This window comes from Alternaria alternata (genome assembly GCF_001642055.1).
Source record: "Alternaria alternata strain SRC1lrK2f unplaced genomic scaffold CC77scaffold_8, whole genome shotgun sequence".
NCBI lineage: Eukaryota > Fungi > Ascomycota > Dothideomycetes > Pleosporales > Pleosporaceae > Alternaria > Alternaria alternata.
The window spans coordinates 351,777-373,837 of record NW_017306197.1 but is presented as its reverse complement, the minus strand read 5'-3'; the positions used below and the strand labels follow the sequence as shown (position 1 = coordinate 373,837).

Below are 22,061 nucleotides of genomic sequence, written 5' to 3'. Positions count from 1 at the left end.
ACTCTGATGCCTACAACCACGGTTTGCTCCACTTGACTCTCCCAACACTCATCTTCAACACATGTACACAGGATGGCTGTCAGCGTCGATAACATGAGTGCCGCCACAACAAGCAGTCCGCGGGCACGATGGTAAGCCGAAAGCATGGAAAATGTCGGAGCTCTTGACTGATATCATGCGATAGGAAGTACCTGGACAATTTCCTGACTCGCAAAGGACCATTCACAGACGAGGAAGCCTTCATGGCTGGCGAACAGGTCATCGAGTACCTAAGTAATCTTAAAGTTCTGTACGAAACTTACTCCCTCTGAGGTACAAGACACTACAGCTAACGACATGCAGTGTCATGTATGTTCTTGTCAATGCTCGACCATGAGAGATAGCAAACCTTTCTCTGATATATTTACTCACTGAAATCCAGCGGAGCCGGCGGTCTGGGTTGTGAGATCCTCAAGAATCTTGCCCTATCAGGATTCAAAGACATACACGTTATCGATATGGATACCATTGACGTCAGCAACTTGAATCGACAATTTCTCTTCCGCGCCTCAGACGTGGGGAAGTACAAGGCTGAGACTGCTGCTGCTTTCGTCGAAAAGCGTGTAAAGGGCGTTAAGATCACTCCTTACTGTGGCAAAATCCAGGACAAGGACGAGAGCTACTACATGCAATTCGGACTCATAGTATGTGGTCTAGATTCCATCGAGGCAAGGCGATGGATCAATGCAACACTTGTTGGTATGGTGGATGAGAATGATCCGGACTCAATGAAGCCGTTGATCGACGGAGGAACAGAAGGCTTCAAAGGCCAAGCCCGTGTCATCTTCCCAACCATGACTTCCTGTATCGAGTGCCAGCTCGACATGCATGCTCCTCGCGCTGCAGTGCCTCTGTGCACACTAGCTACTATCCCACGTCAACCACAACATTGTATCGAATGGGCGCACATCATCGCCTGGGAAGAAGAGCGTAAAGACATTACTCTCGATACCGACGACCCAGAGCACATTACCTGGTTGTTCAACAAGGCATCCGCCCGAGCTAAAGAGTTCAACATTGAAGGAGTTACCTATAGCATGACACAAGGTGTCGTTAAAAACATCATCCCGGCTATTGCGAGTACGAATGCCATCGTGGCGGCGAGTTGCTGCAACGAAGCATTCAAGGTGGCAACGAACACTGCCCCGTTCATGGGTTTCCCGGGCACAGACAACTACATGATGTACACTGGCGACGACTCCGTATACACATATACCTTTGAGCACCAAAAGAAGGACGACTGTCCCGTCTGTGGTGCTGGTAACATTGCTCGTCCTCTCCAGATTCTTCCTGGTATCACGCTGCAGGAGTTTATCGATGGGTTGGCGGAGCGGCCTGAAGCGTATGTATTCCCCGATCCATGTCCTTCACTCTCGCGAAACCGTTTATGATATACTGACCGTCACAGGCAACTCAAGAAGCCCTCTATCCGTACGGGTGAGAAGTCGCTCTACATGCAGCTCGCAGGCCTCGAAGAGCAAACACGTCCTAACCTAGAGAAGAAGATGATCGACTTGGTCGAAGAGGGTGAAGAGCTGCTCATCACAGATAGGAGCTTCCCCACACAGTTCAAGTACAAGGTCGTGTGGGCTTCCAAATAAGTCGTGATGCTTTGTAGCCGCATTGAGCTACTTCGTTGATGGAAACTCTAGAGGCACGATCTGCGATGCGCGTCGCGCCAGACATGGTAATCTCGCAACGGCGTACGTCACGTACATAGACGCCTCAAGCTAGAAATAAACAACCACATCCCGAACAATCATGAGTCTTTGATATCCGTAAATGTACAGTTCCAATATACATAGTCCACATGGCACTCTATTGTGCTACAGCCTGCTTCTTCTCCGCACCTTTGGCCTCGACTGGCCCTTCTTGCTCGAGTACCTCCTGTCCAAATGGCTCTGCATCGCCATCGGGCACCCTGCGAACCTTCAAAGTCGCCTCCGCTCCAAACATGCCCACAACGCCGATTCTGTGCTCAAGAGGTCCCCAAAACTTGACTGGTGGGGCCTCGCCCTTGAACAGCTCCCTTCCAGCGTGTATCAACTCATTGGCGGCAAAACTGCCCTTGGCATACTTGGGCTCGTAAGGCACGCGGTCCCACTCCTTCCTTTGCAGACGCAAGAGCTGTTGCTGCATGCTCGTTGAGACGGTTTCCTCAATCTTCACGTCCGCAAGGGAAGTGGGCATCGATTCTTCGCCACCAGCGCCCTTCTTCCGCTTCTGAGGTCCTCCGTCACCACGGTTGTTGCCTCGCGCACCACCAGCGCGCTTTCCACCTGGTCCTGTTCGTCCGCCTTCTCGACCGCGTAGATTGGGGCCACGCACGTTGGGTCCACGAGCGGGGCCACGAGCAGGGCCGTCAACTGTTTGACGGGTTACACGCAGTGTGGAGGGGGCGCGGACCATCTGGCCCTGGGGAGGGGTCGAGCCGCGGGTCGTCGTTGGGCGTGCTGTGTTGCGGGCGAAGCGGGGGTTTGCGTCTGGCTGCGCATCGGCTGGGGCGTTGTCTTCGGGGATGAAGCCATCCTTGGTGAGCGGAGTGGAGGGCGAGCGGGGGGCTCGTCGTGCCATCTGACCGCTTGGAAAAGAGCCTCGAGCGAGTGCGCCGGGCTGGATGCGGCGGTTCTGAAGCGAGGTGATCTGCTTGAGAGCAGTCGCCTGCCGGGCTTTGCGTGTGTTTGGCGCTGAGTCTTGATCAGCATTGACTTGGTAGAACCATTGAGCGTCTTGAAGGCGTACGGTGGGCTGGAGATGCATCGCTGGGTTGCTCTTCCAGTCTCTTCGCTGTGCTGTGGAGTGCCCTCGTTGAGCATTTGGGCAGGGCTGCTACATCCCCTATTAATGAGCGCCTCAAGGCACCCATTGAAGGGCACATGTGTCGCTGAGCCATGCTGTGTGGATGGCCGTCGCTGATGCTGTCACTCTAAACTCCAAAGTTTCGTGATCGCGAAGTCTTGGCAGACAGGGATCTTGCAGTGTGGTCCTCCGCACCACGTGCTCCGCTTCCCGCACGGCACTCTCTTTGGGCCTTGACCATATCAGTCTCTTTGTCGAATTTCACTCATCTCATCTTTGACAAGCTGGTGGTTGTTTTGAAAATCAGTGTTTTGGTCGCGAGCGCGCATCTGTTACTCGCGTCTAGCGACATCCTCAACTTATCCATCCCGAATGATCTATAGTGTTTGCAAACCGCCTCATCCGTCGACACTCGTTTCGTCTCTCCAGTAAAGCTGCGTTTCCACGACATACTAAGAACTCACCTTTCGTATCAACCGCATTCTCATCGGACGCTGCATCACACGACACAACAACAGGCGCGTCCAGCCACTTCAGCCAGTCCTACCATCAAACCCGATCGTCTGGACTCTGACATATTCTGGAACATTCTCATCGCATTCGCATCTTTTACTTACATCTTTTTCCACAAGTCGATCAAACGTCATCGATATGCTCCGACGCGCCCCAACTACGATTACTCTGACTCAGGCCGACATCGAGCAGTGGGAAGCTGGTCGACAACGCAGACTCCACGAGGCTCAACAGAAGCTCGAATCTGAGGTGGCCGCAAACCAAACCGCTGCTGACGGAAAGTCTAAAGAGTCTAGACAGAGGTCTACAAAGGACCGCATTATGGGTGGAACTGGACAGGGCCGCTGAGTAGACCTTTGCAAGCCATTAAGTTGTCGACAGTCTCTCTTGGCCTTTGGTCATCGCTCAGTTCTCGAGTTGATATTTGGCTCGACGTTCTGATTTGATCAAGCGATGCTCAAAAGCTCTCTGTCCGTAACGAACGAATGTTTTGGCTTTGTATCACCACGGGTTTGGGAACTTCTTCGGCGTTGTTGGCAGATGCCCACAACTGTACCCTTACCACCAACGATTTGGTATGCTCAGTGCCTCCTCAAAACGCCTTGGTTTCATCTCTTCTTATACACAACAGCTCTCACAATATGTTCTGAACTACTGTACCAAGACGTGTTGGACTGCATATAGGATCGGAAACTGATCTTCCTTTGGAGCCGTACGTAAGTATACATCAAATCGACGAACATAGCGATCCGACTAAATCTGAAGCAGCTTAACAAACCTTATCGGTGCCGTCAGTCTGTTCGCACTCATGGTCTGGGAACAGTCAGGTTGGAAGCATCCGTAACTTGTCTTTCCCAAACGATAATATGTATGAACAATGATGTATGCTGCTCCAAATAAATTTTGAAGGCAGTTTACTTATTTAAGTGCCTGTGATAGTGACACCGTCTAAATGGCTGGTATAGCTGCGACTGAAATACTCAAAAACACCACTTGCTGCTACTCCTATGAACGAAGCGCACGATGACATTCAAGTCACACCCCAGTGGCATTTGCTTTTCGCCCTCTTAATGATACCCAATCAACCAATAGCATTACCCAGTGTCGGCATTTATGCCATATGTCAACGAGGCGTGCCGTTCTGACACGTCGAGACCGTTCCAGCGAGTTAAGAGAGTTGCTTTTTCGGCAACACGGGAGGCCGAAATCCCTCACCGACCTTTCCAGATAGCATTGCGTGTACGATGATTGGCATGAATCCCAGTGAACGTCCCGTACATGCGCTTCCCCAAGCCCTCGGTAGCGTACCTGAGTGGTACGAGCGATCTGACGCCTCGATACTCCACGTACGATGCAGTCGGGTAAACCTTCTCGGTGCTGCTAGAACTAACCTCATCAGCAATAGCTGGATCTTCGATCGCTACATCCGTAACATCATCGCAGAGCCATCTAGTTGTGCTATAGAATTACATTGTAGGCATAAGCGAACGCAATGCGGTTCGTGGCTAGAAGTTCCAACATCCCCGTTCGGACATCGATCCTGAAACGACAGCTGCGGCCGTTGACGAATGCCATTCCTGTCATGTGATGGGAACGTTGCATTGAAACTCGCTTCTTGGGTCCAAATTCGAGACTCTTGGGACGGGACGTGATGTGGGGGGTGACGGGATGAAGTATATGCTACTTGTGTGAATGTAGCTAGTATGCCAATATGACGCTTCTTATAGATGATTGCGTACAATGGGGGCCCTGCTCGTAGGGCTAGGTACGATGGCAAACATGGGTTTGCACATCGCTTCGCAGTATGGCGTTCAGATGGCGAGCTGACCATGTTATTGGGATGGCAGTAAACGGGAAAATGTCTCCTGATCTGCAATAACTGCCTGTCGAATTTTCTGTACGGAAAAATCGTCATGACTTTTGGGAGATAGGAAAGGCAGTAATACCAGAGCAGGGAGGCAAAAGGTCCCGGGAGATGCGAACCCCCGTATCTTGCTCACGAAGACTTTGATGAGCGTGAAAGGGCGGAGCATACTAACACACCGTTCACGTACCAACACTTTTTATCGTCTAGTTGAGGTGGCGTATGGTGTCTAGACACGAGCAGAATCCTTTGCGGGCCGACTGCTGTCAAACATTTCGAAGGATTTAGTGACGTTCATAGTGTAATCCGGGGCATCCTCCTAGTTGCAATGGCGTGCGCTCTTCCTGTGTCCCGAGCAGCCAGAGAGGCCTCCTCCGTGTTCTATTTGGGTAGACAGCACCTACTCGTGTGGGTCATTGAGGTCGTGAAGTGCTCGTAGTGTCTCTTAGCGTAACTGCAGTACCATGGGACGAACGCTTATGGTAGATCAGACACGGAAAGCCAGGTACCTGGGTTAGACCAGAGAGAGTAGTCTGGACTGTACCGAGCAGTTGGTGACATCGGTCGACGACGGTCTCCTTGTAAGGCATGAGGCTAACGTTTAGTATTGCAGCATACGTACGCGGGTTGATAAAATTGGGCTCATATGGAGAGAATCCTACCCTGGAACACTACCGAACGGTTTCAACGCTCTCCATTCCCCCGCGAACTAGCGGTCATACGCGACAGACTCCGGGTTCCTCTTGCCATTAACCGTTCCCTCATAGCATATGCCAACGTCATCTAGGAAGCGGGTCTGTCGAATTGTCCGCCAATCATGGCTGTGTGCGTCTACAGCCCAATGGATTGCTAAGAAAGCGAAGAGGCTTCTGCAGGCACAGTGCAGGACTAATGCATGTTCTCCGCTCGCTACCTCAGACGGACCACACGACCTCTGAGGCGTAGCGTATGTCCACGGGCCAGTAAGAAAAATTCAAAGTCATCACGAACGGTGGCGGGGCATGGCGGTTGTCACTACGTAAAAACGTGTACTTTTGAGATAGAAAGTTGAGAAGAAGTTGGGTGGACCAGCTCGCGTGCCATTATGTTGATAACAGACAGCGGGGTACGACACGTGCCTGGCCTAGATCCTCTCGTCATTATACAGCACGACCTTACAACCCTCGGGTTCGCGAGAAGGCCCCACGACGATAGCAAGCTCTACTAGTGGAGACGACGTACTAATGAGATCAAAACAATGAGGAGTTTTACGCGTCGGCACGCGTTTGTTGGGGAACTCCACCAAGCGGCGCTAACGCGGCAAAGAGAGCTCGAAAACGCCGGACGTTGCAGCGCTGACTACGCCACCCAGGGCACACCGGAGCGTGATAGGATCAGCTCTCGATCGAGGCTCTCAACGCTCAGTCAGACCGGAGAATTATGGGACAGTTCGTACTTCCCGCGACCTGCCAACTTTTCTCTATAGGCACAGTTATAGTCGAGCAAGCTGAAATTCACAGTCCCACAACGCCAACTGATGACTGTTCCCAAGATTTCACAAGCATGGTCGCGCGTGGCTCAAGAGCCAGTCGAGCTTTGTCGTTGGAAGGCAACGATGAGCGACGTAGGAGCGAACGATGACCCGCAACCAGTTGCGACGATCTATTGATCAGCCCCAACGGTTCTCGGACGTTGCCGATGGCTCCAGTTCAAAGTGCCAGGCAACTCTGTACGAGACGGCAAAATTGGCAAAGACATATGTTGTCTGGACACTTGCCTGATATTGTACATCCAGTCAGCAGCAATTTCGCAGATCCATGGTGGCTGAACTGCCAATCCAGTAGGCGGCCTGTCGAGTCTCGACTCCATCGCAACATCATCGAGAACCGATGAACTAGAATCCTCCACGAAAGGATCATGTTGGAAGGGCGGACCTATGATTTCAACTTCCGCTAGCGACTACGCCGTATTGATCTCTGCTAGACGCCTGCGTATTGCGTTCTGGGTGCCGTCGCGCTTCAGTGTGGGAAGCCCTTCTCGTATTGTCGCGAATCACGATGCACGAGCTGCAAAAGAGGTGATAGCTGACCGTGCTGCATTCGGCTCCTTCGAGCCAGTGCCCTTTCGCATGCGAGCCCTGTTCCTGGACCCAACCGGTATCCCTGTCTGCAGACCCGCCTGTGTTGCGAATCCTAGCCGTCTTTGCATGCCTTGGCCACTAAGCTTCTGGGGGTGAGGCCGCGCTAAACTAGGGAAGAAGTGTACCTGCAGGGGTGACGGTGGTCTGTTCGCTCATGGATCGCCGCACCCACTGGACTTACCCCCCAGGCCGCCCAACCAGGAGCCACATTCAAGACCAGGCCGTCTTCCTGCATCACTGCGGCTTCGCTCTCATGCCGTGGCGGCTTTTCTTACTTCTACCATAACGTCCCGTCGTTCGTTTTGCATTTGCTTTGGCCTTATGCGCCTCTAATCCAACCATAGAACCTTATTCACTCTTTAGACTCTCTGCGTTCGAACTAACGACAATCACTTCTCTCCACATCGTTTCGTTTTCGCATCCGCGACAATCGTTCCGTCTAACACTGCCATTGCTGTCAGCGGTTTCATCTACGCGGCATTGCCTTACAAGAGCATAACCTATAGCATCACACGTCGACACTGAGCCGAATTGTAGCGCCAGTCACGCCGGTCGACCCCACGTACCGTCTATAAGCTCGTCGGATCGCACCTCCAGCTACAGTAGGGATCACCGCTGGAAGGACTCTCATGCTGCATACTTTCAAGACGCTTTGGTTCGTCTTGTGAGAAGAGTGGGAAGTCTCAAAATGGCCAACAACGTTACAAGAACCGATCTTCTTCGAGCGGGTTGCCCGGCGCCTTTCTACAATGTTAAGCAGTTTGGATTCGATGGGTGTAGGTGCTCTGGTCTTGTTCTTCGTATAGTTGCTGACACTCGCAGTTGTTGATGGGAGATTCTGTGCACCATACGGGCAATCTGTTTGCTGCTTGCCATGTCCTCTCACAGACTTCCTTTACCCAGAGAGTATGTTCCATAGATCGTACTTAGACAATCACTTTGCTGATCGTGCTCAGGCTTCAACACAGCGTATCGCGTAGCTGAAGCGCTCAATGTAGCTGGACTTATCTGTCTGGTCATCCTGCTGATCACATACCTGGTACTGCCAGCCGACAAGACTCGTCGACACTACCTCAGCTACTGTCTCATTATTGCTGCGATTCTCATGGCAGTAAGTCCAACTTCTGTCTACTTCGCTTTCGTCCTGCTGATCGGTTCTAGCTTGGTTTTGTGATACCCTTCGGTGCTCAGCCGGAGCAGTGCTACGATGAGATTACCCCCAACGACATGTACTCAAGTCTAACATGCGCTTTCTCTGGTGCGTTCCTTATCTCTGGAGGCATGTCGATGGCAGTTTGGATCTTCATACGCGCGCTTTCTATGCATCTCCAGATCTGCTGGGATGTCACGCCAGGAAAGAAATTCTTTTACTGGGCACAAGGCCTAGGCTGGTCTGTTGCCGCCACTTTTTTCACCATCACGATCACAATCACCGGAGTCTCTTTCAGATTCGGTGATGTCTGCCACGTGAACGCCGAGCATTCGATGAAAGACTTCTGGGGTCCTTTGCTGGCCATCTCAGGCGCAGCCATGGTCATCCAGGTCGCTACGTAAGTTACTCAGCAGGCCTTGGGAAGTGACGTTACTGATACCCACTCTAGCTTCGTATACTGCATCAAGGTGTATCTCCAGAACATGTTCAGCGATGACAAAACCGAAACCCAAAGCAGTGCTGGCCTTCCCTCTTACACGACTAGCTTACGAAACCGTTCAGCACGAGCTGTTTACCGACGTGTTCGCAAAGTCCTATACCTTCAATGGCGTGGCATAACGATTGTGGTCTTCATTCTTGTGGACGTCATCTTCTTCTCCATCGTATTCATCTGGCTGAATTCGGTGACATCGCACGCTACCGATAACGTTGAGGAACTCGTTCCGTACATCATGTGCTTGATGGAGAACCCCACCAATCCAAAGGAGTGTTTCGACCTCGGCCAGGATATGGCAGTCGACCAATCTACAGTTACAGCAATCTTAATGATGCTCTCCATTGCTGGTCTTCAAGTTTTCTTCTTGCTTGGTCGCTGGAGTATGGTAGTGGGATGGCGGGACTTGATCAGAAGCAAGTTTAGTAAGAACCGCGAATTCGTATCCTTGGACGCCAGACATCCTACGGAGGACATACGTCAATTTGAGCTCAAGAACTTTGACGAGCCGCAATCACCCCCAAATGCATACAACACTCCAGGACTTGCCAGCTACGCCATGGGCAATGCTCGATCCGACACTCCCGAGCATTTCCATAAGGAATTTCAGCGCGACTACAAGAGTCCGACGCTGAGCTTTTCGACTCCTCGACCCCAATCTCGGGCGGCTACCCATGTCGACTGGGACCCTAGGTCATCAATGGCAAGAGGAGGACTTGGGCTGCACCCTCCAGACTACGACTCCAAAATCTGAGCTTGAATACAAGATATTTTCTTCGCTACACTTTATCACGTCCATGCTAGTGTTGACCCTAGGATCACCATGCTGCAGGCATGGTTTCAACCGTCTGATTTATCCGCCGGTTCACGCGAGCCAAATAGAGTTTCCAAATTCTACGGATTACGTTCGCGGAGCTAGCACACTTGGCCATGCATCAGCATGAAGCTATGGGCTACGACAGAGGACCTGCGACCGTTTCGTGCATCGACGATACAAATCAGCTCTGACTCAGCGATCTACATTATTTCGAGCGATGCCAGATCTTGGTCTGCGCAATTGACTTCGATATCAGACGACAAGCTTGAGCACGTCGATTGGGCTTACCACGCATCTGGGGTTTTAAGGTCTTCACGTAGTCTCTGTCGCCAATCCATCATTGGAATCGACTGAGGGTTCAGATCTTCTTGCTTTCCTCCCTCTCACTTACTATCATCCACCAAAGACCATGTAAGCGCATGCACAGATGATGGTCTGTAAACTGGACAGCAAAGGTTTCATCATTCGGGTCAAACGTTGTAGCCCCTTTCTCTGGTTCTTTTCTCACTCTTCACATACCACTCCGTGGGATCGGAATCGGTCCAATTGACCATTCCCTGTATTATCACCGCAGGCAATTGACACTCGCCTTCGTACGGAGTCGACTTTCCGCACATGCTGGGGTCGGCATCGCATTAAGCTACACTGTCGTAAACTTCCACAATCCTCTTTCACGCAAGCTGTAGGCCCAGTCGTCTTGATAGTAGCTCCACTATAACACTTCACATTTGGAGCAAGTATAGAGAAGATCTATAGCAGAATATACAAAATGAAAGTATTGACAGGTATCATCAAACCTTACTCCCACTCGCTTACGTGCACCCGTCAACTTCCGTATCGATCGTCTGAACGTCCGATGCCGTTCTGTGGTCGCTCCTGAACGGGCTGGGACTTGGCATCTACCGGCAATATGGGTAAATTCGAAGCGTTCAATATGTCGATCTTGGTAGGGCCAAGAGGACTTCGCCGAGCAAAAAAGAAACAGCCCAGAAAAACGTGGCAGTAGGAAGCATGATCTAGGGTCCCTGGGTTGAGGCCATCAGCGACATTGCGAATTTGGCTAGTTCTCCCATCCGAGGACAGACGCACGCGAGATGCTGCGAACTTTCTTCACGGCACAGCGAATCAACGTTATGCCGTGCTGACGCCCCATTCTTCACCTTGCCATTGGGTCACTATACCATTTTCGGTGGACTTGCTAACACCTCCGCACTCCGTGCCTCTCCGCCCAGGAGTATCGACGCGACCAGAACTCATCAATGCAATGCGGTGTTCACCTCCAAAGTTCTGTTTCCACCTCCGCTGCTGCAGGAGCAAGAACTTAGGTCACATACATCACATGCATGGAGAGATCTGCACTACTCCTTCCCCAAGCATATTCTCCTCAACAAACGGCCCCAGTTTCCAGAACATCGTTCACCGGGAAGACACGCGACTGATATGACGGAGGAACCTTATCAAAAGAGCAGGTCCTCCTTCCACGTGTGGGTACACGGACGTATCTTGACAACGGCCCCTTGTTTTTAACGGTATAGCGACACGTCTCTTTGGGCGCACGCATGAATCCGTGCTCGGCACGAGCTGCAGGAACAGGTATTTGGGCCGCAAAGTGGTAAGCCTGACGCGACATGGGTGGTGAGTGGCCCGCGCAACGTGAGCAGGATTTATCCAACGGCTCGGCTCAGCCGCTCAGGCAGGCCGCGAGAGCAACCGAAATTGGGGGCTGATGTGTCCCTGGGGCAGAGATGGGCGAGCTGGACGCGATATCGAAGGTAGTTACTGCGGCACGTATTAGCTTGTCAGACATCATAGTTTCGGCACTTATAGCCTTACATACTGGGTATCGACGGTCCGATAGAAGTGTAGGCGACGCGGGATGTGGGAGTGGCTTCGAAACTGAACAATGAAGGCCCACACGAGGCATGAAAGACGACTCATTTTCATATTGCATGCGATGGATGCACGCAGGGCTTCTGACAGACTCTGCGACGATTTCCCGTTTCCCCGTACGCTCAGATAAAGAGAAATAGACTCCTTGAAGGCAGGATCATTTCTCACCTATATTACCCGGTGACTCAGCATCTCCCTTTGTGCGGCTTGGTATGGTAGTCGAACATTGACGCACAAAGAGGTATGAATGTTTTAATTTCTCAGTCGCCCTCGTGCGTACTGCGCACGATAATAGTCAAAAGTATACGCGCAAAGTACGACGCTTACACTACAGAGCCGAAGCCTTTTCGGTATCGCCATGTTTCCACTGTTGCAAGTTCACGTCTGTGTTGTGACCTCCTTGTAGCAACGTTGTGAATAGTAGTAATGATTCCTCACGTGTCTGTATGTCGTGAAGAGCATAGTGCGATGCTGGTTAGTGCAATACTACTTGCAGATGCGCCGGCTTCCACGACCAGCCTTTGATATAACACAACACGTTCTGGACATCTTTCATTTCTGGACCACGACCATCGCCCCTCGAATCGCAAAAGAATCTGTACGCATCAGCATAGGACAAACCTCGTTTAAGATAAAAAACAAAAACGAGAAATGCTCTCCCTCCAGTCGCAATTCTCTCAACGGCCATGTTTACTTCCATAGCCAGACCCGACCTTGTGAGCATTCAAATCTAACTTTTACCCATAATGATTATCTTCGAAATGGAGAACATGGAAATGGTGCGTCCGAGTCTTCGATGGCGACATATTGCACTATCTGCACGCACGTAACGGGCTTTGAAATCCGAGCAACGTCATGACTGAGAGGGTCAAGTCAGATGGTAGGGCACGCTATACCCCACCATGGCGGATGCTTACGAACTTCTTCTCCACCTCCAACGTTCTCAGTAGATAACAAAGTGTTCCTGTCCACTCCTTCGATATTCGCCTTCACGTACGCTATTACTCCGCCTATCGCACTCTAGTCCTTGCTATACAGCCGTTCTCTCCAGCAGGAGGGTCTACAATCTCGTCCCAGCCCATAACAAGTATCCGTCCTATAAGCTAGCATGGTCGCGATGGGAGGTGGTCCTGATATTCCGTCCCGGCATGCGGAGAAAGAGAAGGAGCTCGTGCTATGCGCGCTGCCGTGGCCTCAAGAGATATGTGAGCATGGCATGAAAGAGCTGAGGGAGGCCTTCGACGACGTGGAAGTAAAGTACTTTCATGCTAAATGGGAGGGCGGAAAGTCGGAGGTGGATGTACCTGAAGGTAAGCGACATGATATTGGTATCTATGCACATTTGCGAAATGGTGGTTACATCCGCGATGATGCCGGGCCCAAGGCTGCGGATTCGTGCGTTACCAATCGGTCAGCATCCGCATTCGTCTGTGGTTCATCAAATCGAATATTCCCCGCATTAACGCCTGTTGTAAGGCCTGGCTAATGTCATCACAGATCTCATCAAGCGCGCAACTTATGTGGCAACACTCTCCTGGCTCCCGGAATCAGTATCGTCTATCCCAAACACTAAGCTCATTCAGTTCTTTTCTGCAGGCACCAACCACGTTTCTAATCATCCCATCTACACGGACTCCAAGATTCCGCTATGTTCCGCAAATGGTGTTCATGGCCCGCAAATCGCCGAATGGGTTATCATGATGAATCTGGTACACAGCCATAGCTACACCAAGCTTTACGATAACCAGAAGAAGAAGGTTTGGGACCAGAAGGTGGGAATGAGTGTTAGTGACCGGGTAGGGAAGAGGGTGGGTGTGTTGGGTTATGGAAGTATCGGTCGACAAGTTGCTCATGTAGCAAAGGCAATGGGCATGGACGTCATAGCCTACACTGCTTCACCACGCACGACTCCAGAGTCCAAGCACGACAACGGCTATATCGTTCCTGGTACTGGCGACCCTGACGGCGGTATTCCCAGCGCGTGGTACAGCGGAACCAGTAAAGAAGACGTGCACGAATTCTTGAAGCAGGAGATTGACCTGTTGGTCGTTTCTGTGCCGCTGACGAAAGCCACAACCCATCTCCTATCTACCGAGGAATTCGACCTCCTACACAAGTCCAATCCAAAGGGCACCTACGTCGCGAACATTGCGCGCGGGCCGATCATCGACTCGAAGGCTCTCGTTACGGCGTTGAAGAAGGAACTCATCAGTGGCGCAGCCCTCGATGTTACTGATCCTGAACCTCTGCCTGAAGATGATCCGCTATGGGATGCGCCAAATGTTCTCATTACACCGCACTGCAGCGGAGCGTCAGACGCTTATGCCGACAGAGCGTTCCAGGTGCTTATCGAGAACATCAAGCAAGATCGAAGCAACGGCAAGCTGATCAACGAGGTGAACCGCAAGAGGGGGTATTGAGTCAGCAACATGTCTGGGACCATAGCTTTGCAAGACGTCCAACTGATTTCGATAGATGAATATAGGGTATCTTAGACGCCCTGGGTAGACTCCGAGTAATAGATCATATGCCTAATCCTACAATATATCCTGCTTTTGTCACAAATTAGAGATTCTGCGCACGTCTCCGAAGTCCATGTATCACCGCCTGAGTATGCTTGACATCAAGCCGCCAGCCAAGTTCCTTGCAAGACCCGAACCGTACATGGCGTTCGAGGCGAAGCCAGTCGCTTGGCTGAACTTATCGCAACGAGAGAAGGCGAGTGTATTCGTGATGGTAAGCACGAGTGCGATGACTGGATGAAACGCGTTAGCACAAGAATCATTTGTCTGCCCTGGGCGATACGTACCGACAAGCGTCAACCAAATAAACTCAAAGCTCACTAAAGCCACAATCGCAAGCAATACCCACAACACGGGCTGCGCATACAGCGCCAACCAGAAGAACCTCTTATCCGTCGCATTGATCTGGCGTCCGGTTTCCGGGTCTAGACTCTCAAATACCCAGCGGCCGTCCCCAGTATTGGCATCGACTTCGTTCCACCATCGTAGTCCGACCAAGCGGCGGCCCGCAATGTTCTTGAGGTAGTAGAAGTCGACTGCGAGAAGGAGGATGGTGATGATGAAGATGAGGACGAAGTTGGAGGTGAGCAGGCGGAGGCCAAGGATATAGACTAGTAGGGAGGCTGTGTGGGTGTGTTAGTCTTGAATGAGTTTCACGGATGTGGTGCCTGGATAGATGGACTGGGAAGCATACAGATGCGGAAGAACAGGAAAGTAAGTAGTGTGATGGGATGACTACTGAGTCTCCAGCTCAGCGAGCCAGGCTCTGGCGCTTGTTGTGCGTTCTCCATATTCCTTATGCCGTGGGGGTGGGAGTGGTGTGCTATTGGGAAACAGCCCGAGACGTGTTGAAGATCAGCTTCACGTGGCTTTCTCAGGGACGCGTCGGCGATCGGCGTTTCGGGGGGAGCTTTGGTGGAGCTGCGACTTCCCCGCACGTCATAGGCTAGCTGAAGTGACCGAGGTGCGTAACGGCTATATGGCTTTCTATCATTGAGGCCTTTGATTTTGGTACTCTGCTAGTTGCAACAATTATCCGGAGACTGGTGCTCTGGTCAAACCACAGACAACATGGCAGCACCAATCATACGGAGGGCGTGCATGTACGGTAAACCATCACCATTCCAGTCCATGTCTATTCTTAAGACAATACAAGACACCATACTAACATTCCCACCCCAGTGCCGTCCTCATCGAAGAAGATGCTCGAGAAGTCCTTTGCCATGCACGCCGATAACGTGACCTACGACCTCGAAGACAGCGTTGCACCACACATGAAATCCGAAGCACGCTCTAATCTTCGCGATATCCTCAACAAACCACGACCCAGTGGCATAAAAGAAATGTGCGTGCGGATAAACAGCGTAGACACCGGTCTAGCGCTGGATGACCTGACACAAGTGCTCAAAGGCGAGTATCTCGATGCTATCATGCTGCCCAAGTGCGAAAGCGCTGCAGATCTACATTTCGTCACAGATGTGATACGGCATCTTTCACCTGAGCGACACCCAAGCTCAGGCAAACAAGGGAAGAGGGAACCGGTGCGTATAATAGCGTTGATAGAAAGCGCAAAAGCGATACAGAACCTAAGTTCAATCTGCGCCGCTTCGCCTTACATCTCTGGGCTCGTCTTCGCAGCAGAGGACTTTGCAAAGGATATGAGTCTTACGCGCACGCCTTCGCTCATGGAGTTCCTCTACGCGAGGAGTGCCATCGCCACAGCAGCTCGAGCTGCTGAGCTCCCCAGCACCATTGACTTGGTGTGTACCAGCTACAAGGGCGAGCAAGGGCTCAAGACACTAGAGGAAGAATGTCTGAACGGCAAAGGTTTGGGTTTCAACGGCAAGCAGTGCATACATCCGAGTCAAGTCGCGGTATGCCATAAAGCGTTTAGCCCTGGAGAGAAGGAGCTTGAGTGGGCGACAAGGATAGTCATAGCAGATGAAAAGGCGAGTAGAGCTGGACGAGGGGCCTGGACATTGGATGGCAAGATGATTGATGCACCAGTTGTGAAGAAGGCGCATGCGGTATTGAAGCATGCCGAGGTGTGTGAAATGGACGTCAGTGCTGTCAAGGAGACATGGAAGGGACAGGAGCCCGAGTAGTTGCCAATTCATACTGGTATCTTCGTATTGTTCTCCTACATGTTGGCCACAAGCTAACTGTGTGACTACGTTCTACACAGTAATCATCACACTGGCATTCTTGTACCAGCTCAGCAACGGATTATCGCCGTTTTTCGTAGTCGTCTCCGCGATATCTGCTCTGCCAGCCATGAAGTCTTCGTGTAAGTATGTTCGTGCGAAGCGCCCGGTTATTGTTGTGTACATGGGTTCCATGACATCGAAGTCAGTGGGAAAGAGTATGTCGAAATAGCCTTGGTGCACCTGAGACGCGTTAGTAGCTCCATTACAATGGACCAATTCTTGAGCTTACAAGAGGTGTCGAAACAGGAATCATCTGTCTCTTATATCTCGTTTGCACAACTGGCGCATTGATACCCTCTACCGTATCGCCCAGTTTGTGGAAGTCGCTGCTGATCAACTTGTGATTTGGAAACTTCTCGTATAACATGTAGAAGAATTGCATCAGCCGCGTGGGTATGTACTCTGGCATGCTCATATTGGAGCGGAACGGTACTAGGCTCCTCAGATTGTTCATGAGCCTCGAGCCTTGTAACGGATGTGGATAATTGGTACAGGCAGCATGTCTGCGTTCGAGGAATTGGGTAACGAGGGGGTCTATAGTGCGGGAGTAGTATTCAAAAAGCTCTCCACGAGGATCGACGATGACATGGGATTGATATGGAAGGCCCGTTTCGAAGTCGTACTTTAAAGCATCGTGTGCAAAATTGTCGAAAACTTCCAAGGCGAGGAAGTAGCACGGCGATGAGACGTAAGTGTTCCAGTCGAAGACACTCCGATTGATGATTTCCACTTTGTCAGAGTGCCCACGCGCATATGCTGAGTGTCCTAGACCCTTCTGTTGGAGGTCGGCTAGTTGACTAGAAATTTCAATAATCTTGAATTTTGTTCGCTCGTACACGTCCGGATGCACGTCTCTTATGAAGTCAAGGATGTTCAACATCATTGTACCGTTACCCGCGCCCATCTCGTATATGTTCAGGTCATGGTATGGGTAGAAGTTGTACTTGTAGTCTTCTACGAGATAGCGCGCAATTGCTTCTCCGTAGTAGGGTGAGAAGAGTTCGGTCGGCGTGTGCCAGAGTTGGCGGAGATCGTTTGGTTCTTGATAGTCAAGGTCGTCTTCGAAAGCGGTATAGCGGTGTCGTAGTTGCTGAAAGAACTCGTGCTCAGAGCCCATAGAATTGAAGTCGAACGGTTCGCCGGGGGAGAAGATGACGACTTGCTTGGAGAAATAGCCGTAATTGGGGTTATACAAGCTGTCTATACACCCGTTAGCTTGGCATTACCATGTATGAGGAGCCTTTGACCTTCTATAAAGTCACGCAGCAACATCTTGACTCTGCGCGGTCTTTCTCTCCTACTCCTCAGCATGTCCGCTGTAACCATTGGGTATCTTTCAAACTCCTCGGCTCTCTCTTGGGGAAACGCATTCTTTCTCGGTGTCCATCGGCTCTCCCGCTTCGTTTCTCCCTCACCCAACCGCGTGGCCTTGCCTCGTGTTTGGTGGTGTGGTATGCGGGCGCCTGCGAGCGCTGGTCGAGCTCCGCGGGCAAGACATTGCGACGCTCTATGCGAGAAGAGCTGGCGGAAAAGCTGCGTAGCGAGTGGCGAGTCCATTGCCGCCGGAGACGATCGTCACGAATGCGTCGCGACGGCGGTAGAGTTTTGGTACCCAGGTCGTCTCCGCGCGAATGCACGTGGTGAGCTTTGCGGGCAGCCGCGCCAAGACGGGGATATCATAGAACTCCGACTGGCTCAACTTTCCAAATGCACACCTCGAATTTTGGTTCCTTATAATGTCTGATCGCTCCAGATATTATATTCTAGGGGCTTTCCTGCTGGGAATCGCCCTCACTACTGCATACAATAAGAAGAGGCCGATAGAAGAATTCGATGACGAAAGTAAAGACCAACTTTTGGCACGCCAGCAAAAGTGGTTGTCGCAGCTCGCAAAGATCAACGACCTAGAAACATTGAAGAAAACTTTACTGGAGTTTAGCGGAGACGAAGCCGCAGATGACGTTAAAGAAGGTATCGAAGGATGCATAGGCAACACACCTCTCATCAAAATTAAATCACTTTCTGAGTTCACCGGTTGCGATATCTTCGCAAAAGCTGAGGTACAAAGCGCATACAAGATATGTTCGAGAAAAGCGCTGACGCGGAGTGACAGTTCCTCAATGGAGCTGGCAACAGCCCGAAAGACAGAGTTGCTCTCAGCATCATCGAAATGGTACGAGGAAAACACAGTGCAAGAGATTGTAGCGTTAGCTATTGTTGCTGACCTCTACATCAGGCCGAAGAGAAGGGACTTCTCATCCCACATTCTGGTGACACTATCTACGAAGGCACCGTAGGCAGTACTGGCATATCACTAGCCGCAATCTGCAGAGCACGCGGCTACAAAGCACACATGTGAGTTGTCATCTGACGCATAATAATCCTGAAATGCTCGCTGACAAGCGGAAGCTGCATGCCAAACGACATGGCAATCGAAAAGTCAGATCTTCTCCTAAAGCTTGGTGCAGAGGTAGAAAGAGTGCGACCAGCGCCTATTGTGGATCAGAAGCAATTCGTCAACCTCGCACGAGCGCGAGCAGAGGAGCATACTGCTAGTTCTGACAAGCCTGGCAGAGGATTGTTCGCTGATCAATTCGAAACAGAAGCCAACTGGCGCGCACACTTCACTGGCACTGGACCGGAGATTTATGAGCAAACCGCCCGTCATGTGGATGCTTTTGTTAGCGGTGCTGGTACTGGAGGGACTATCTCTGGGGTTGCCTTGTTTCTAAAGTCCAAGCTACCCAACCTCAAGGTCGTCTTAGCAGATCCTCCTGGTAGTGGCTTGTACAACCGTGTCAAGTATGGCGTTATGTTCGATCCCAAGGAGAGAGAAGGAACCCGGCGGCGACACCAGGTGGATACCATCGTTGAAGGGATCGGTATCAACAGAGTGACACATAACTTTGATGTTGGCCGGGAGCTAATCGACGACGCTATCAGAGTGAATGACGATCAAGCGGTTTCCATGGCGCGCTGGTTGGTCGAAAATGACGGCATATTTGTTGGAAGCTCTAGTGCTGTGAACTGTAAGTTGTGATCCGTTCAATAGCAGACAGCGCTGACACAGTGAAGGCGTCGCTGCCACGAAACTTGCAAAGACACTTGGTCCTGGGCATCGCATCGTCACTATTCTATGCGACAGGTAAGACAATAGCCCAAAACGTCGAGAATGTACTAACTTATTCACAGTGGCGCAAGACATTTGAGCAAGTTCTGGAAAAGTACCGAGCCTATCGGTGGCGCCGAGAACGACGTGTCTCTCCAAGCCATTCTCGATGCTTGAGATATATTCTCATTATCGCTTGCTAACTGCGATGCTTTATGCTTCCCAAGACTTTGATCTACATAACTAACACCGCCGACAAGTTCTGGACACGAAAAGTTCTTGCAGATTCACCGTTGATTGTACCTGAAACAGATCTGTACAGCGGTGTTCAGATCATGAAAGATTGGCCAACGCACCACAAAGTCAGCCAACACGCCACCACTTTGTCAACAAGGATGATCAAGCCTCGCCAACCTCACAGACTACCGCCGTTAATACTATGGAATGCTCGACATTGTACAGCAACAACCTTCCATCATTCTTTCGAAGATAATGGACACGTGACAGATGAAAGACAAAGGGTCTACTCTTCACGAGATACTGGGAGTCAGGACAGTAGGTCTTAGGTGGCGGTGTCTTGACAAAGAGCAAAGCTCCAACAATACCCGTTCTCTTTTGACACCCGCCCTACTCGTTTGTGTCGCTTTTATATACTACGGCGGCCCCGCAACCCTGCTCGCTGCACACTCCCGGCTGTTTCATAACAAATACCATCCACCCTTTCCCGCAGCAAACCTCACCAGTCAGCAAGCATTCTTAACCAACCAAGATATTCTATACCAAACAGACATATGCCTAGCCAACGTATGAGTGTCACAAACGGGATCAATAAAGCAAATAGGACAAATTTGAGCATTTTACAAAGGCGGGCAGCGAGGAAGATGCGACTATCGGGTCGCAATCCGGCTCTTGTCCACAAGATTTCTGAAATGCGCCTCACCATCGCTCCTATAGTACACGTCGAGACAGGGAAGCCAGCACCTGATTTTCCATCCACGATGCTTCACCTGTTCCTCTTAACAGAAGCCCAACTTGATGCGCTAGCGAGTTACTACTCTCAAACACATACCACCGACCTTACACATCAATATCCACAGACAATGAACTGGCAACAACCTTTCTTGGATACTAGCGAGACGTTGCCGGAAAACTGCAAACTAGCCGAGCTGGAGCGATTAAAGATCAAGATGAGGATGTTTGCAAGGTTTATTGGTATGAGGGGTGCAGATACGCCGCGCTGGGAATATGATCGTCAGATCGAGATATTAAGGAACAAGATACAAAGGAATATTTTGGAGGAAGAAACGACGCTGAAAAAGTTTTATTGGGGACCCATAAGTAGGCCTTGACAGTCCTCAGGTATGCTGGGTAGCGGTTACCAGAGCTGGAGGGGAAATTTGGGGAAAGAGGAAGGTCGCAGCATTCTTTTGGAACGTCAAATTGGTGATTTGTACGTAGTCGCAATACATTTTGTTAATATTCAATCATCGTGAATTACATTAAGGCGGCTGGTAGGTGTTAAGGAACGTATGAGTGGCTCATCCTTGCAGTACCACGGAATGACCGATGGATTGATTGTGGCTCGACGCGCTATTTGCGACCTCTTAGGGTATTTGAGCGGACACCACTGGGGGGACTTACAGCGCTGCATTGCTGCTTCAGTACCATGGGACGGGGGTAGATGACATCCAAGGTCGACCATTACGCACTGGTAAGCCTGAAGGAGGAAATGAACATGTAAGATGGACGCACCGCTACATCTTCTTTAATCGCACAACTAACATACTACCTTCAGACAATTCAAGAGTATTCTCAACAACCAACCCTTCGAAACAAACTCTCATCATGAAGTTCAATATCAGTACCCTTTCCGCTGCGATTTTCGCTGTTCTGGCATTTGCCTCACACGCATCAGCAGCAAACGCCTTCAGGGACACAGAAGAGAACGTTTACGAGAACACACACCCATGGCCAAATGTCAAATCATCGCAGGCTTTGGGCGCCAAACTCTCAAGGGATGAACCCAAACCTTTATCTCCAGCCCTTCAACTTTATGGCAAGGTAAGTTCCTATTGTCACCGTGTCAGAACGATCCTGACGACAGATAGTGTATCGAGTATTGCTACGAGACGGCCCGCTATACGGTGCTTCGAGAAGGAACCTGGTCAGGGGAGAAATGCCCGGTAGCGTGCCAGGAGGAACCGAACGTGAGTTTACTACAACAAAAATTTGATATATACTCTTGTGCTATGTTTCATGTGCTGATAGTTGAAAAGTATCTCGAACGTTCCACCGAAGCATGGCAGACGCTCTTCGCATTGGAGGCGCAGGACTGCGAGAGGGCGGCATCAAACTTCGTGGCGGTCCATCCTCGTGGTGCGGTGTCTCTACCAAATCACCTGAAGAACCTAGGGTGTGCTTAGGGATAGTGCCTTCATTTGTGTCATCTGCTGGCACTTCACAAGAACTTACGCGCACGTATGGCATGAATCCAAAAGAAATTCGGAATCTCTAGATTGTTAAATAGCATTGTAAT

The 22,061-nt window shown here is 50.8% G+C and overlaps 11 protein-coding genes across 11 annotated transcripts; 8 read left to right on the top strand and 3 right to left on the bottom strand.

Moving 5' to 3' along the window:
* Positions 1–27: 27 nt before the first annotated feature.
* CC77DRAFT_960679 (hypothetical protein) lies at positions 28–1,852 on the top strand. The gene is made up of 5 exons (XM_018535611.1): positions 28–131; positions 185–289; positions 343–348; positions 422–1,381; positions 1,448–1,852. Exons 1-5 carry the CDS (start codon positions 73–75, stop codon positions 1,638–1,640), a joined length of 1,323 nt encoding a protein of 440 aa, XP_018386957.1. The 5' UTR covers positions 28–72; the 3' UTR covers positions 1,641–1,852.
* Positions 1,460–2,932, bottom strand: CC77DRAFT_1088421 (hypothetical protein; the record flags this gene model as incomplete). The annotated part of the gene is made up of 2 exons (XM_018529466.1): positions 1,460–2,732; positions 2,782–2,932. 2 exons carry the CDS (start codon positions 2,930–2,932, stop codon positions 1,858–1,860), a joined length of 1,026 nt encoding a protein of 341 aa, XP_018386956.1. The 3' UTR covers positions 1,460–1,857.
* Positions 2,933–3,048: 116 nt separating this feature from the next.
* CC77DRAFT_1019465 (hypothetical protein) lies at positions 3,049–3,926 on the top strand. The gene has a single exon (XM_018524834.1). The coding sequence runs from the start codon at positions 3,490–3,492 to the stop codon at positions 3,697–3,699; it is 210 nt and encodes a 69-aa protein (XP_018386955.1). The 5' UTR covers positions 3,049–3,489; the 3' UTR covers positions 3,700–3,926.
* A 4,096-nt stretch (positions 3,927–8,022) lies between these two features.
* On the top strand, positions 8,023–9,734 carry CC77DRAFT_933573 (hypothetical protein; the record flags this gene model as incomplete). Its single annotated transcript, XM_018534324.1, has 5 exons — positions 8,023–8,110; positions 8,157–8,240; positions 8,291–8,445; positions 8,496–8,884; positions 8,936–9,734. The coding sequence occupies 5 exons, from the start codon at positions 8,023–8,025 to the stop codon at positions 9,732–9,734; spliced, it is 1,515 nt and encodes a 504-aa protein (XP_018386954.1).
* A 3,070-nt stretch (positions 9,735–12,804) lies between these two features.
* CC77DRAFT_932908 (hypothetical protein) lies at positions 12,805–14,107 on the top strand (the record flags this gene model as incomplete). The annotated part of the gene is made up of 2 exons (XM_018534287.1): positions 12,805–12,997; positions 13,185–14,107. The coding sequence occupies 2 exons, from the start codon at positions 12,805–12,807 to the stop codon at positions 14,105–14,107; spliced, it is 1,116 nt and encodes a 371-aa protein (XP_018386953.1).
* A 90-nt stretch (positions 14,108–14,197) lies between these two features.
* Positions 14,198–15,143, bottom strand: CC77DRAFT_806702 (golgi apparatus membrane protein-like protein tvp23). The gene is made up of 2 exons (XM_018533283.1): positions 14,904–15,143; positions 14,198–14,832 (listed from the first exon to the last, which is right to left on the bottom strand). The coding sequence occupies exons 1-2, from the start codon at positions 14,998–15,000 to the stop codon at positions 14,288–14,290; spliced, it is 642 nt and encodes a 213-aa protein (XP_018386952.1). The 5' UTR covers positions 15,001–15,143; the 3' UTR covers positions 14,198–14,287.
* Positions 15,144–15,280: 137 nt separating this feature from the next.
* CC77DRAFT_1030338 (citrate lyase) lies at positions 15,281–16,314 on the top strand (the record flags this gene model as incomplete). The annotated part of the gene is made up of 2 exons (XM_018526583.1): positions 15,281–15,317; positions 15,392–16,314. The coding sequence occupies 2 exons, from the start codon at positions 15,281–15,283 to the stop codon at positions 16,312–16,314; spliced, it is 960 nt and encodes a 319-aa protein (XP_018386951.1).
* A 72-nt stretch (positions 16,315–16,386) lies between these two features.
* On the bottom strand, positions 16,387–17,973 carry CC77DRAFT_1060333 (DUF185-domain-containing protein; the record flags this gene model as incomplete). The annotated part of the gene is made up of 3 exons (XM_018528328.1): positions 16,387–16,596; positions 16,646–17,616; positions 17,664–17,973. 3 exons carry the CDS (start codon positions 17,971–17,973, stop codon positions 16,387–16,389), a joined length of 1,491 nt encoding a protein of 496 aa, XP_018386950.1.
* A 179-nt stretch (positions 17,974–18,152) lies between these two features.
* On the top strand, positions 18,153–19,702 carry CC77DRAFT_933768 (PALP-domain-containing protein; the record flags this gene model as incomplete). Its single annotated transcript, XM_018534338.1, has 6 exons — positions 18,153–18,476; positions 18,530–18,589; positions 18,653–18,771; positions 18,826–19,445; positions 19,492–19,561; positions 19,609–19,702. 6 exons carry the CDS (start codon positions 18,153–18,155, stop codon positions 19,700–19,702), a joined length of 1,287 nt encoding a protein of 428 aa, XP_018386949.1.
* Positions 19,703–20,009: 307 nt separating this feature from the next.
* On the top strand, positions 20,010–21,009 carry CC77DRAFT_806552 (hypothetical protein). Its single transcript, XM_018533282.1, has one exon. The coding sequence runs from the start codon at positions 20,317–20,319 to the stop codon at positions 20,872–20,874; it is 558 nt and encodes a 185-aa protein (XP_018386948.1). The 5' UTR covers positions 20,010–20,316; the 3' UTR covers positions 20,875–21,009.
* Positions 21,010–21,297: 288 nt separating this feature from the next.
* On the top strand, positions 21,298–21,948 carry CC77DRAFT_806534 (hypothetical protein). The gene has a single exon (XM_018533281.1). It carries the CDS (start codon positions 21,371–21,373, stop codon positions 21,710–21,712), a length of 342 nt encoding a protein of 113 aa, XP_018386947.1. The 5' UTR covers positions 21,298–21,370; the 3' UTR covers positions 21,713–21,948.
* Positions 21,949–22,061: the final 113 nt, after the last annotated feature.

What these genes read in the sequence shown, in the direction of transcription:
- CC77DRAFT_1019465 (XM_018524834.1), top strand. Translation starts at nt 3,490, where the DNA reads ATGCTCCGACGCGCCCCAACTACGATTACTCTGACTCAGGCCGACATC.
- CC77DRAFT_806534 (XM_018533281.1), top strand. Translation starts at nt 21,371, where the DNA reads ATGAAGTTCAATATCAGTACCCTTTCCGCTGCGATTTTCGCTGTTCTG.
- CC77DRAFT_806552 (XM_018533282.1), top strand. Translation starts at nt 20,317, where the DNA reads ATGCCTAGCCAACGTATGAGTGTCACAAACGGGATCAATAAAGCAAAT.
- CC77DRAFT_806702 (XM_018533283.1), bottom strand. Translation starts at nt 15,000, where the DNA reads ATGGAGAACGCACAACAAGCGCCAGAGCCTGGCTCGCTGAGCTGGAGA. An exon ending in TTTCCTGTTCTTCCGCATCT is followed by an intron (nt 14,833 to 14,903) that starts GTATGCTTCCCA and finishes ACACCCACACAG; the next exon opens with CCTCCCTACTAGTCTATATC.
- CC77DRAFT_960679 (XM_018535611.1), top strand. Translation starts at nt 73, where the DNA reads ATGGCTGTCAGCGTCGATAACATGAGTGCCGCCACAACAAGCAGTCCG. An exon ending in AGCAGTCCGCGGGCACGATG is followed by an intron (nt 132 to 184) that starts GTAAGCCGAAAG and finishes ATCATGCGATAG; the next exon opens with GAAGTACCTGGACAATTTCC. An exon ending in TTGGCGGAGCGGCCTGAAGC is followed by an intron (nt 1,382 to 1,447) that starts GTATGTATTCCC and finishes TGACCGTCACAG; the next exon opens with GCAACTCAAGAAGCCCTCTA.